This window comes from Opisthocomus hoazin, chromosome 2 (assembly GCF_030867145.1).
Source record: "Opisthocomus hoazin isolate bOpiHoa1 chromosome 2, bOpiHoa1.hap1, whole genome shotgun sequence".
NCBI classification, from domain to species: Eukaryota; Metazoa; Chordata; class Aves; order Opisthocomiformes; family Opisthocomidae; genus Opisthocomus; species Opisthocomus hoazin.
Genome location: NC_134415.1, coordinates 29,255,587 through 29,269,877, shown reverse-complemented (window position 1 = coordinate 29,269,877; position 14,291 = coordinate 29,255,587). Strand labels below are relative to the sequence as shown.

The following is a 14,291-nucleotide window of genomic DNA, read 5'->3' as shown; positions in this document are numbered from 1 at the left end:
GCGCTGCCCGGCGTGGGGCCGTGCGTGTCCCCGCCCGGCTCAGCGGCGGCCCTGAGGGGGCGCGGGGCCGCCACGCGCCGCAGCAGCCGCGCCGAGAGGCGCTTCCCGCCGCGCCGCCCCGGCGGGTCACGTAGGCGCGGACGGGGCGGGAGCGCGGCCGCCGCCCCCCTGCCCTCCCGGTTCGCGCCTCCGCGGCACTCGCGGTTTGACAGGGGCGGACGTTCCGCGGCCGGTCCGTGCCGGGGGGCGGCTGAGGGCACCGCTGCCTCCCCGCCGTAAAAAACCGAGACGCTCCCGAACTCCGCTGGCCGCCGAGAGCAGCCGCCGCGGCGCGAACGGCACCGTCTGCCCCGGTGTTTCCTTAGACAGGTCAGCGGTTCTTCCCCGGCCAGCCCTGTCCGGGACCTGTCAGGGGAGGAAAGCTTTCCGCGGCTGCCGCGGCAGGGTCGCGATCAGCGGCCGCTCCTCAGCTGACAGGGACCCAGCCCGAAGCTCCCCGCAAGCCCCGTCCTCCAGGGACGGGTAACCCTCGTGAGGAGGGACGGCCGGGAGCGCCCGTTACCGGCCGGCGGTGGGGGGGGGGGGGGGCCGGGGAGCTTGCGGGGTGCTCCCCAGGGGCTGCCCGAGGAAGGCCGGGCCGGGCGCTGGAACCGGCGGGGGGGGGGGGGGGGGGGGGGGGGGCAGAAACCCCACGGCCGAGCGTTCCTCGGGGCTTGCTGCCGAGTGGGGCTCGAGGCCCCGGGCAGACGCCCCCCACACGCGTGGAACCCCTCACCCCAAACCCCCGCTAACCCCCTCCCCCCAAGACCAACCACCCGCAAACGCAGCGTGTTTCCACCTCGGCGTTACGGTCGGTGCTAACCCGGGTCAGTCCCTGCCCCAGGGCGGGGAGGGCGGGTGTAACGTGTGTGGGGAGGGGGGGGACGACACAAAAACAACCCCCAAAACAAACAAACAAACGAACAAACAAACATCCCGCGCGCGGTCACAGCGAAGCGAAATTCCTTCCCCCGCACCCGCAGCCCCAGCCCCGTCTGCCGCCTGGGGGGGTTTATAACCGCGCGGAGGGAGAGGGGGGCTCCCCGCGCAAAATTACGCCTTCTCCTCCCATTTGTTCGCCGGTTCCATCAAAAAGTTGGCTATTTATAGGCTACACGCGCGAACCGGGAGTAACCCGCAGCCCCTCGCGAGGCGGCCGGTCCCGCAGCCTCTGCCCGGGTCTGCGCGCGCGCGCGTGTGTGTGTGCCCGCGCGTGGGAGCGACACGCGGGGCACGCCGCCGCCGCCGGAGCGGGGAGAGCCGCGGAGCCGAGCGCGGGCACCGCGCTGCCCGGAGCCGCCCCGCCGCCGGCCATGTGAGTACCCGCCGCCGGCCCCCGCTGCGCGGGCGGGCAGCGGCCCGGCGCCCGCACTTCTCCCGTCTTTTCCTTCCTCCCTCCGCTCCCCTTTCTTTTTGTTTTTTTTAATTCCCCTCCTGTCTTCCTCCCACCCACCTTGTCCTTTTTTTATTCCTTTATTTATTTTTCCCCCCTTCTTTTTAGTTTGAGTTCGCACGGCTTATTCCTCCCGAAGAGGAGGAATGAAACGTGGGCGAGCGCGGGGGAGAGAATGTGCCGGAGAAGAGGAAGGAAGGAAGGAGTGGTAGAGGGAGAGGGAGAGGAGGAGGAGGAGAAGGAGGGTTTGTTAAACGATCGCCTTGTCCCCTGAGTCCGAGCCGGCTGGGAATTAGTGGCAGCGAGATAAGAGGGGCTGTATCCCTCCCTCTTCCTCCGCTTTTCTTTTCCTGGAGCGCTCAGACACCCTGACAATCCTCACCCCGCTATCAGCGCGGGTAACGAGCGGCGTTCGTCAGACCCCACCCGGGGGAATCAAAAGGGAAATTAGAAAAAAAAAAAAGAGCGCGGGGGGCAGGGGGGTTTGAGGGCCCCGTCCGCCCGCTCCTCCCCTGCCGTGCGGGCAGGCAACCAGCGCCGGGAGCAGCCCGGTCTCCTCTGCGGTTTTGGGGAGCCGGGAGGTCCCCCCTCCCCGGCCCGGCTCTTTCCCCCACGCGAGGTCCCGGCGCTGCTCAGGCAGTCCCAGAGCTCGGCGTGGGACAGGGCGCGAAACCGAGCCCCGCGCAGCAGGCAGGGGTGTATTCGGGGGCGGGGGGGGATGCAACCCGCGTGAGGAAGCGTGTCTGAGGTGTGCGGGTGCGTGGGGGAGTGCGGGGCTGCCAGGCTCCGCGGGGGCAGAGAATGCGAGTTCGCCCCCGTCAGGGACGGGCGCTGTCCTAAAGCGGCACCCAAGCCCCAGTCGCACCCTCCCGGGTTATCGCGGCCTTAAACCAGCAGGGCCGGTGCGGCCCCGCTCCTTCGGGCGCGGAGAGAAGGGAGGGAGGGAGGGAGGGAGAGAGGGAGCCGCACTCGGAAAGCCAAGGCGAGTACCGGTGCTCGCCCCTCTCCCTCGGCTGCCCGCGACCAGAGTCGGCAGGCTCCGGGTGCGGGTCCGGGGGGGGCCCGCAAAAAAGCGAGAACAACTTTGCGGGAGCTTGGTTGTAACTTCGCTACTTTACGGGGGGGGGGGGGGGGGGGGGGACGGGGGGGGACGACGACAAAGAGGTAAAGAAAAAAAAAAGGTGACTTGGCTCCAGGGCTATTTATAGGCGGCAGCAAAGCCTGCTGTCGGTAAGCGGCCGCGTTACTGCTGCGAGGTGCCGGACGGTGACGGCCGCGCTAGCCAGGCTGGACCTAGAAAATCACGGCTCCTCTCGGGTTAGGCAGCGAGGAGGGGAACGGGATCCGCGTTTTGCTGACCCCTGGCTTGGGCACGATTCGATTCCCAAGCACAGGGACGGGGCACAAGAGTGCGAGATGGAAGGCTTTTCCCTTTCCTTTCAGACGCGCATACAATACGGGGCACCCGCAGGGCTGAAAGTGGGCCAGGGCTACACGGTGGGCACCGGATCACACAAAGCAGAGGACAGAAATCCAGTTAAAAATACATTAGTTGAAATCAGAGGACGAGCTTGATTTTTTTTCTTCTTTTTAAACAAAGGTGCACGTTAGAACAAGCTGGAAGCACTTTGTGCCTGACGATATCCCCCACGCCCATTGGAAATAAAGCAAGAAGCTCGCTCTTTCTTTGCATCTTTTAAACCTTGTTTTAATTAGAATCGCTAAAGTAGGACACCCCGGTGGAAAATGTTTTCAACTACCCACCTACCTCTCTGCTGTAAGCAGAATTGCTGCCTGCTAAATTGCTTGAAACGCAAAATTCTGCCCCACCCCGGGCTCGTTCTGGCACCTACTCACACCTTCCCCCCCGAAACTGCAAAAGGTTACTCCATTGGGAGGAAAAGAGGAACCCCAAACCACCAGCAGGTATGAGATGAGTGGACTCCCAGCGCCGGGCTTTGCCCTGCGCAGCAGGGAAGGGTTCGGTCGGAGAGCGTCCCTCAAAACTTCATGCCTTTTTTTTTTTTTTTTTTTGAAGTCCCAAATCGGGCGTATCCTTAACCCTTCTCCTTTAATTTATTTGATTAAATCATAACAAAAACAAACTCATGAGCTTCTCCCGCTTGCTCACATGTAACCGTGCGCGAAGCCCTTTACACGGAGGCGAGCTTCTACTTGCGGCTGCGCCTCACGCTCCTCTGTTGCGAACCCCGGGTTTTTAATCGGTTTATCTCACACCCCACACCCCCCCTTGATCCCATTTCGCTGAGGAGGGCTGCTCACGGCAGGGGCTGGCTGGCCCAGGGCGGGGGGCTCTGTCGGGTCGGACGAGCCGCTCCGGGACCGCTTCCCGCAGGCACCCGCGCCCGCCTCTGCGGGTAGGGACCGGGCTCACCGCGCCTGCGGGGAAGTGAGCTCGCTTCTAGCTCAAATTAAAAAGAAGGAAAACAAACCAAAACAAAACACCTCTAAAAGTTTCTCAGGTGAAGCTCGGATTCCCTTTGGTTCTTACTCAAATAAAGAACGGCGTCAATTAACTCTTTCCTTTGGAAACGCCTGCCCTAGAAGGATAAGGACAATTCCCCCTCCTTCTCCGAGGGGCAGTTGCAGGGTGCCGGTTGGTGCATGCGCCCCCCCCCCCCCCCCCCCATGACCCGACCCCTCCGGCAGCCCTGGCGACCCCTCGGCCCCGCTCCACAGCCGGGCACCGCCGCCCGCCCCGCCCGAGCCCCCGCCCCCGCCCGGGTTTCGCACCTCGGCGGGGCTCTCCCGGCCCGGTGCCGCCCGCAGCCGGTACAGCACCATCCCGGGGGGAGGAAAATAAACAAAAGAATTAATTGTCCCCCCTCCCTCCCCCGATGAGAGAGCGGGGGCCTCGTAGCAACAGGTAACGAGGGCACCCGCGGCGTTTTGAGGGTGCTTCGCCGCTAACGGAGCGGGAGTTTTGCGGGAAGGATGGCGTTCGGTGAGGGGGTGTGCGGGGGGAGCGGGCTGCCCCGAAACAGCGCTTAGTGACACCCGGGCAGAAGTTTAGCGTTGCTGGGAGGGGAGCGGGACCCCTACAGCGACGCGGGGGAGCCGCCTCGGTCTCTCGCTCGCTGGTTTCTCGTGGTCCCCGAAAGCCCCCCCGGGAGCGGCCCCGGCTCCGGGAGGGGCCGGAGGCGGGTTTGGCGCCGGATGCGTGTTGCTCTCCCGGGGAGCGGGTGGTCCCCTCCCCGGTCCCCCGGCGGGAGCCGGCGAGGATGCTCCGGGCGCCCAGGCAGGGCTGGGGCAGGCGGGGGGGGGGGGAGCGGAGCGGCCGCCCCCGAGTCGCTGCACCGCTGCTCCGGGGGGCACGGCGGGAGCGGGGGCTTCGCGGCCGGGCACAAACCGGACCCCTCGCGGGGGGGGGGGGGGGGTTGGTTTAGGGCAGGGGGCCTTGGGGCCGGGACGCCCCTCGGGAGGGGGGGGTCCCACGTTGGGGCAGCCGCCGGGGATGCAGCCGGCCGGGGTCGGCGGAGGGCAGGGGTCCCTGGGCTGACCCGAAGGGGGGGAGCGCTGCCCTCCCTTTGTTCTTTGCCCCGTTGTTCCCCCTCTCCTCGGCGTTTGCCCTAAGTTTCCGGGGGGGGGTTGGAGGTGCGGAGAAAAGCTGCTGATAGCTGAGGAGTTACAGTAAGTGGATGGGCTACGGGCCGCTCCCCAAATCCCCTCGCTTTGCCGGACCACCCCGGGGGGTCGTGCCGGAGACGGCCCGAGCTCGCCCCGGCGCTGGGGCGGGGGGGGACACCGGGGTCCCACGGCCCCTGGGACCGGGCACCCCCTTTCCTCCGCGTGAAACCCCTCTCTCCGGTGGGCAGCCCCCCCTTCCGACCTGCCTGGTGGGGAAGGGGGGGGTGGGAAATAACAGCCGGTGAACAGACAATAAGGAGAGGAGGCGGGGGGGTCACGGAGGTGAAGGGTTTCTGAATGTCAGATTTTGGGGCACGGGTATCGGTTTGAGCTGCACAAACCCGTAATGGATTTGGCTTCGTTGCTGTCCGACGTTCTCCCTGCTTGCTCGAGAGGGCTGTGGTGAAGTGTTGTCAGGAGTTAAGTTGGCGCTTGCTTTCAAAGCGGATGGAATACGCTCGTACAGCAACACTGCAGCTTAAAAGGCCGCTTCAGCGTGGTCAGCAGGAGATTGCGCAGCGTGATCTGGTGTTGACAATAACCATCAAACTTCCTTGGAAAACCTCTTTGCTCAGTACAGTATGGTATATATAGCCTTACCCTGCCTTGGCTATTCATAATTAAATGCTAGAGAACTACAAGTTTATTTTACCTTGCACGAAGAAATCACTGATGATAACTTTGCAAATGTCTGTTATCACAGGATTCTTCCCTCTGCCCCCGATACAGCAAAGTAGGGAAACACTTTATTTGGGTGAGTTATATATTGGGAAAGCTGGTGTAAAAGGAGGTTTTAATGTGGTGCCTTGGAGTAGGTCACAACAGGTTACGGACAGAGCAAGGTTCGAGTCCTGAACTCCAGCAGACTTCCCTAACAGCGCTGCTACACTCCCACCCGTGTAACCAAGGGTTTAAGGGATGAACACAGCTCTCTGGCGTTTGTTGAAGAGCTGCTTGAATGTAATTCTCATATTTCTTGTAATCAACAGAATGTCCATAAAGATTTCTAGCAGCATAATGTAAATTTACTATTTTTATATATGTAGTAATCCTATTAAATTATTACAAAAATATTTTCACATACTTCTGTATTAAATAAAAAGGCTAAAATTATTTAAATTTGTTCTAGTGATCCAGATTTTCAGAATCTGTATACATTTTTCTCCTATCAGACAAAACAAAGTTTAGAAATGAGGTGAGATAAGATCAGAGTCGACTAAATAAACATTTTAGATTGGGACTTTTTTTAGCCTGTGTATGCGAAGAGGGATCATACCACCCTTCTGGCAGATGTTAAACCCAGGATCAATTTTTCAAATGAGATGGGTTTTGATTTGAGGTGTTACGGGGCCTGTTCTTCTGGCTTTGTGTTCTCCTGACATTGAGTGGATACAAGCCCGGCGAGAAGCCTGGGAACCTCGCAACTGGGAAATCCAGCTTTAGGCATTTCAAGCTGAAAACTCAAACCCAGAAGCTGTCCTTGAAAACTTTGACCTTTGTTATTTAGGACCGTGGTTCACAGTTGAATGTAGCGATTGCTCACTAGCAAAGTAGAGAAAGATACAAGTGTCGTATCGGATGCTTTGGTGATGGTTCGATTTTCTAGCTGAGTGTGTCTCCGCACACAGGTCTACTATTTTACTGCTTAAATCCAGAGGCTGGCTGCATTACTGCATTCTGTTTATATCCCAAAGCTCATAAAATGTTGTTGCAATACCCAGGTAAAAATGTTCAATGCCATTTACAACAAGGAATCTGCCTTAAGCAAAACTGTAATCAGTAATAGCTCACGTTACCGAGAGCAGCAGTTCCTGCAAATGACTTATCGCCACAGGAGTTAACAAAGGTACAGCTGTAATTGTGTTCAAAACTAAATAAAAGCAGACATCCAAGAAGGAGAATATAAATTTAATTGGAAAAATGGATCTTACAGAGTGCTGCGTGTGATCAATAACAGTTGCTTCTGTCTCAGTGATGACGGCGATTAGAGGGCCAAGTGATGTTAGTGGGTACTTGCTCGAATAGAGGGTTTCTGCAGTGTGAGAAAAATTAATTTCTGACTTAGAAGCATCCAGTGAAGAAAGGGTGGTTGCCTTTATTCATGTATTAATTAATCTTCCCTTTTTGCTCATGCTTTTTACTGACATACATAGGTTTCCTTTCAATAGATGAGAAAATGTAGATCTAGTTTAAAAAAACCCGAACCCAAACAGACAAGCCTCTAGTACTTCCCTTGGAAACTCTGACAATGAATATAAGTTGCTGAATATTACACCGGATTTCAGAGGGCAAACTCAAGTATGTAAAGATGGTTTTGGATTTTGTTGTCTTGGTTTCTGGAGCAGGGGACAAAGCCACTGCGGAGTAGTAGTAGTTTGCTGAACTACTGAGTTGTTTAAATGAGATGTCAAGCAAGACCTTTTACCTCTAAATTTTTATCACCGTTGTCTGTTGATAAATACTTGCAGCAAATGAGGAGAAAAAAATACACTGGTTTTGGTTTTACTTCCCTTGTCCTTATTACATCTAAGCAGCTCCAAACAGCATCCGTGCAGAGGAATATGGCTTAAAATCAGAGTAAGGAGGAAATTAAAAACAAACACTCTCTGCTTTATCATAGATACCTCTAGGTATAGGTGTGAACGAATACTCATTCATTTACACAGTTTTTAAATGGAAAAGCCTTAAGGTTACAACAAAGGTAAACAGCACGTCCTACTGCATTTAGCAGATGCTGGTGTGCTAACTTTCGGAAACCGGAGAGCAGCGGTCCCCTTGACATCACTGCAGAAAATCAGGGCTTGCCAGAAAGGAAAGGAGAGTGTGTAACTGTAGGAATTATGTTGAGAATGGAGGGCTAACAACTTTAATATTGTATTTCATTTCTTTTATTAGTTTATCTCAGTCTTAAGAAAATTAACAGTGTTTTTTTCTTTTAAATGCTCATGTTTTATTCTGTCAGTATATACTTAATAAAACTAAAAGAGTCTTCAGAATAATGCAGATGTCTGGCTTTCAAATGTTACAAGGGCCTTATGTGCTAACTACATGTGTAAAATTACCACTAACCATGGTAAATAGCGGTACGTGTTGGCTAAGATTAAATTGCTGAATAAATAGCAATTTAGATTTTTTTCTTTTTTTAAACCATTATGCCATGTATGGAGAGACCTGGAGCTCATTTCATCATGCAGGTATAAGATCATGCTCAGGGTGTTGACTGAATGTAGTAAATACATTTACAACAAAAACTGGTGATGATGACATGTTTCCATTTAAATATTTCATCTGTTTCAAAACTTGTTATTCTTAATAAATAGAGTAGTAGTAATAATAAATAAATAAACTTAGAAATTGCTTCCCCATATTTATATTCAGTCACCAGAGACTTCTTATTCAAAGCACAAAAATAAGTACTTCTTTGTATTTTCGTAGTGACTCGTGACCCTAAGGTACAGCAGTGGCATAACACGCGCAATCTCCCTCCCTCAAAATACTCCCAAGAATAGCATGTTACTGCCCATGCCTGTTTTTTTGGAACGTACATCAGTAATGCATGAATGGTTCTGGCTTTTTGAGCACAGAGGGGAGAAAAGATGATAAATCAATATAAGTTCATTCTAAGTGATTAAGACAAAGGCTCTGTTCTGTTTCCATTGCAGTTAAGACTAAAACTCTTGTGACTTTGAATAGCTTCCTCTTGCTGCTTGGATTGTGGAAATGCTCAGAAATCCCAGCCAGCGTTTTGGTTTTGTTGTGCAGAAATACATAAAAGCAACATAATCTTCTTTGTTGAAAGCTATGGTTCCAGGCCTTAATTTTTTCACAGACTTCTATTTAATATTTTTATATTTCTTACCATGTAGGTTTGCCCTCTTCCCTCCCTCCCTCTATGGAAACTGTTACCATGTCCGTGAGTCGCATATTTGGTATTTTGTGTTTAACTATTTCAAACCTTCATTCAAATACAGGATAACTTTTTTTTTTTTCCCCCTCTTGTATCAAATACGAATCCTTACTTTGGTGCCAGTCTTGGGAAGCTGCCAATGAACTGTTGCTAAGTTTAACATCCATTAATGATGACTGTTAAAATGGGTGAGGAACTTACACGTTTTCTGCCAGTTAGGAAAATGTTTGAGTAGAACTGAATTAGGTAATTCCATGAGTATGCTTATCAGTCAATGCTTTCTGAACAAATTATATCACTATTTAACTTTTTTTTTTACCTTATTCCTTCATATTTTTGTATTCACAAGAAAAGAGCGAGACATCCAAAATACACTTGAAATTTATAATGAAAAATATAGATCTTTAAACAAGGAATGAAAATAGAGCAGACTTCTGAATTATAAATTGGAAAATCTTTTTTCTGTTTCTAATTTGGATTTTCTCTGAATAATTTTCTTCCCTGCTCCTTCCCTGTTCATCTTATCCACTTGAAAAATGTTGGAAGTAGTATGTATTTCAGTAGGATAGAGCGTAGTGACTCCTCCGTGTTCAAAGGATACTTGGAGCCCTTCAAAGGATGTCTCTGCACTGGTAGAAAGTGTTCAAATGTTTTTAGGCTGATTGAATCTTTTACATATGGCAAAAATACAGCAATCCAGGGATGGATTCCACTGACGCAGAGAAATCAAAAGATTTTGCAGCTGTGCACGTACAGATACTGCTACTGACATTGGGTACTTCTGGGGTAGGTGGTGTATTCAGGGAAAAACAGGAATAAACGGAGCTTACATTTCTAATTTGGGTGATACCAATTTCTCTTATACACTCAGTAAAAAAATCTGTACTTTTTTTTTTTCCTAATCTGTAATAACATCTATCCAATGGAATAAGTGAGATAGATATACATAGAGATAGATATGACACACAAATATCACATCACAGCCAGGGAAAAATTTATTCACGGAGACAAACTTGGTTTAAAGGAAGTGCCACGTGGAGGAGGAACTTGATGGGTCCGAAGTTGTCTGTCTTGGTAGAATGAAAAATTATTGAAACTGTAGCATCCCACCTTCCTTAAGCACAACTGCATCTACGTAAGGAGGGATCACCAGTAGTAGACCCATGTAAGTGAGAGTGACCATGGTGACTGAATTATTTCTCAGTTCCTTTACCCATTGCCTAGCAAATAAATTTTCATTAATATGTCAAAATCAAAATCTTTTAGAGGAAAAACATGCAATAGATTCAACCTTTAAGGGTTTTTTGGGTTGGTTTTTTTTGTTGCTGTTTATTTTTGTTTGGTAGCAAACAGGATTCATAGGAAAATACTCAGAGTGTGCCTGTGGGCGGATAACTGGGGGACTGTCATGGGACTGGCACAGATCTTTCCTGAACTCCTGGCAGACACAGACCAAATCACTTGTCGCTGGAGTGCTAACATCCTTAGATTTGCATTGGAGTTTCATCTGATCTGTAAGTTTGGTGTTGCACCCGTTGAAGTCACTGAGGTTCGTGTTCCACAGTCTGGAACTTCTGCAGCCACGCCTAGCTCTTACAAGTGGTTTACTTTGCTATTACAGTTAAAAATGTTTGGATAAAATAGAGAGGGCAAACCTGTGATTGATTGATTACAATACTTCACATTGAATGAGTGAATCTAATCTTTTAATGGGAGGAATATCGGAGACATAACCTTTATTTTTGTATAAGGAAACTAAGGCACAGAGAGAGAAGTGACTCTCAGAAGCCTAAGTTCCGAGCGACGCGCTGGTGGTGGAATTAGGAATACAGAGCGGGTTCCATACACCTGCTACATACACGTTAGAGCCTTATAAAGCACATGCACTTTATGATGCCTTCACAACCTACTGAAAACTTGTTCCAACTGTTTCCTCAAGGGTTCTGTGGCACTTTCATTTAGTGGAAATGTTTCATTTATCAAATACCTATAAAACTTGTACCTTATGGTCACCTGTACGAGGGTTGGAGGACCTGTTCGTCATGCCAGTACCCAAATAATTTCTTGAATGAGAACTACTGTACGTGTACGTATATCAGCAGAATTACTTGAAAGCAGTTGGAATTGCTCTTGCATTGCGATTTGTTGCACTGAGGCCATGGGGAGGAAAACCAGCATCCCATGTTGTACATCCTCCACAGCAGCGCAAAGCCGAGAGAGAAAAACCGGGGCGTAGTGGAAAATAGTGAAGGGCCGTTTTCATTGGACTTGCACCCAAAGAATTGTCCCAGGCAGCAGCATATACTGCTGGAATAGAAGAAACTCTTCCTGGATGTTAATGCTGAGTAGTATACTGCCCTGGTAACTTAGACAGTAATGTGGTATCCAACCCTCACAGGTAGGAATGTAGAGCAACAGTCTCCTAACAACTGGAAATTCACACACCAATCTCTTAAAAAGTCATTATTCATAAAAAAGAGGCCAAAAAAAAAAAGATACTGGCAAAATCGTATATCCTACCATGCATCCGGCTGTAACAAGTAAGGGTTATGAATACGGTTTGATATTAACAGCTATTAAAATAATTGATTGTTGATTGTGGCCATGGTTTTTCTTTTTCTGCAGTCTTAGCTGAACACACACGTGCCAAGGGCTCAGAGGAGGGGCTGAGACTGTGGCTGTTTCAGTTGCATGCAAGCCTGGTAAACACAGGGGGCGTAGAATGAGGATTGCTGAAGTTCTCGGGATGGCTTCAGAAGGACTCGGATGGGGCGTTCGTAAGCTAGTGGCTCCGCTTCTCAGCAGAAATTTAGTAGCAAAACACCGTGGTGAAGTCTCCTAGCTGGTAAAATTGCTCTAATGCAATGTACTGTATGATAGTATTGAATAGTACAGTGCAAAAAACTGCCCTAAGTAAAATTACCCTTGTTGAAATAGGTGAATAGAGAAAATAATGGACACAACTAAACTCTGGGTAGTGTATATAAAAAATAGTATTAGTCTGTTAGGGAAAACTGGTTTGCTATCAGTCAGCAATATCAGTTTCCCTGAGGTTTCTTTTAATTCTCTTGTAACTAAAATGCGAACTGGCTTCAGTCTAAGGGAACTTCAAGAACGTGTCCAGCAATGATGGTCTATGTACGCCTTGCAGCGTGCTGGTGGACACAGACACTAACATACTCAACACCAGGCTGAAATTTTTCAGCGAAATAAGAGGCGTGCTTAGCCATCTCGTGGGAGAAGGCCACTGGGGATGCAGAGGTGTCCACAAGGGACACGGTTCCCCGGTGTTCGGTTCCCCAGTGTTCGCTTCTCCATGCCCTCCCCTGTGGAAGCCCCTTGGGAGGATGCGCTCCAGCTCGGCAGCCTGGCTTGTGAGTCCTGCCACAGCTGGCCGAGCACCAGCTCCCTCCTCCCCTGCCCACTTCGGTCTGTGCAAGCAGGCGATGCCAGGTGGCTGCGTCTGTCCTCTTCGCCTGTCTTTTGTTTTTTGGTTGGAGCTGCCATCTGAGCAGGGGGGTGACACGGGCAAGGCTGATCCCGTTCATGACCTATGCGGGGGCTATGGTTGTCTAGCCCAAAATTGAAAAGACAGTACTCTGCAGTGGATCTCCTCGTTTTGGTGAAAAAGGTTGAAACTCTGCCATCCAACTACAGAGCAGATTAGATGACTGGCGCTAATTTGAAACATCTTTCATTTTCCATTTCCTTATCTGCAAGTAGATGTATACAGATTTGGGGACTATCCTTTACATTCCTTCCTGGATCTTCTAAGAAGACAAAAACAGGGTCAAAAATTACCCCTCCTTTACTAAATCTATTAAAAAAAAAAACCCACCAAATAAACAGAAAAAACCCAAAACCTGTTAGCTTACATATTTTTTTAACAGAAATTTAGATAAACAAGGACATACTATCTTAGATATTACAAGGTTTCTAAAGCTTTATAAACTTCATGTTTGTAAGCTATTAACAAACTGTGATTCAGTAATGCAACGGAAATATCATAGCTAAAAAGGAAATAAACAACTTGCCTCCTTGGCAAAATTATCATTACCCTGCGTGTAGGAAAAGCCCCTGTAGCTGGCTGCCTTTGCTGCAATTACTGGCGGACTTTCTTTCCAGGATATCCCGTTGTTTGCCACACTCCCTCTGGAGTCTTTTTCATAGAGCTTTTGGATGCAGGAACTCCATCTGATGACACGTTTTGTGCAGCACCTAACAAAATTACTTTCTTAGCTTGAACAATGCTACTATCCTGTAAATACTTAACGAGAATGCATCTCTGATAGCGTGAATCTGGAGCAGCTGCCCTAATTTCTGTAGAAATAGCTCTTTCGTGACACTGGGGCAACTTGGTTGGGCCCAACGGCAGCAGATCTCTTGCCCTGCCTTTCGTGGCATGAAGGAAGGACCTGGTATTTCAGGACTCATTTCTGCAAAAAGTTGAGCACCTATAATCCTGCTAACATCAGCAGGAGAGGAGAGCACATAGCTCCTGGCAGCAGCAAGCCCCACTAATTTCTGCCCTGCCCAAAAATTAACTTCAGGAGTCTCAAATTTGTCATTAAAATGCAATTGTTTTCCTTCACATTTAGACATCTGCCCACAGAAAAAACACCCATCGTGTAACTTCTCCCCCACTCCCCGGGGGTGGTACTGGGAGATTAACTCATGAGGAGGATGGGAAGGTTGCAGCCCTAATGGTGACTGAAAAGTCGCCCGCAAGAAAACGAGCTTACCTTGCTGCCCTGAAGTTAAGCAGTAATCCGCACAGCTCCAATGCTGAAATATGTAATAACGTGGTTGTAGGGCTTCATTGCTAAAGAGTTCACATTGGATCTGCTTCTGCGTTGGCTATGTAAGTACTTACAATGTTTTATTTTATTGCTGTTGCTGTATGATATGACCAAAATATCACGGAAAGAATGCAATTTCTCGAATTTTTATTAGAAATTGAAGACTACGTCCCCAGCTGGTACAAGTTAGCGTGATTCCACTGACTTCACAAGAGCTACGTTAGCCTTCGTTGGCTGCATATCTGGTTTCTAGTTTGTGGCTCTGACCAGCTAATTACTGAATAAGACTTCACCACACCATGACATTCATATATAGCGATGGCATTCACAGTTCTGACTGGGGTTAAGCAGTTAAGTGTAAATACATGCATTGGTCTGTAGAATAAGATCTTTTCACTTTTCTCATCGTTTTCCATCATGAACAACAGGACTAAAACTGGCATCCTCTCCTTCCCACCAGCATGTTGGCCACCTGCTAGAGGCCCGCAGGTAGAAGAAGAAGGAT

At 50.1% G+C, this 14,291-nt stretch overlaps 1 protein-coding gene across 3 annotated transcripts in view; it reads left to right on the top strand.

Moving 5' to 3' along the window:
- Window positions 1–204: 204 nt before the first annotated feature.
- ESRRG (estrogen related receptor gamma) overlaps window positions 205–14,291 on the top strand; it is a 412,075-nt gene continuing 397,988 nt past the window's right edge. Inside the window, exon 1 of one of the 3 annotated variants that reach the window (XM_075413010.1) lies at window positions 205–369. Coding sequence is in view for 1 of the 3 variants with exons in the window: in XM_075413003.1 (XP_075269118.1) it covers window positions 1,353–1,354 (2 nt within the window). In the remaining 2 variants the exon portion in view is untranslated. Of the gene's footprint in view, window positions 370–1,282; window positions 1,355–14,291 lie in introns of those variants that run through there. The other 2 variants (XM_075413003.1, XM_075413011.1) reach the window with 2 other exon arrangements.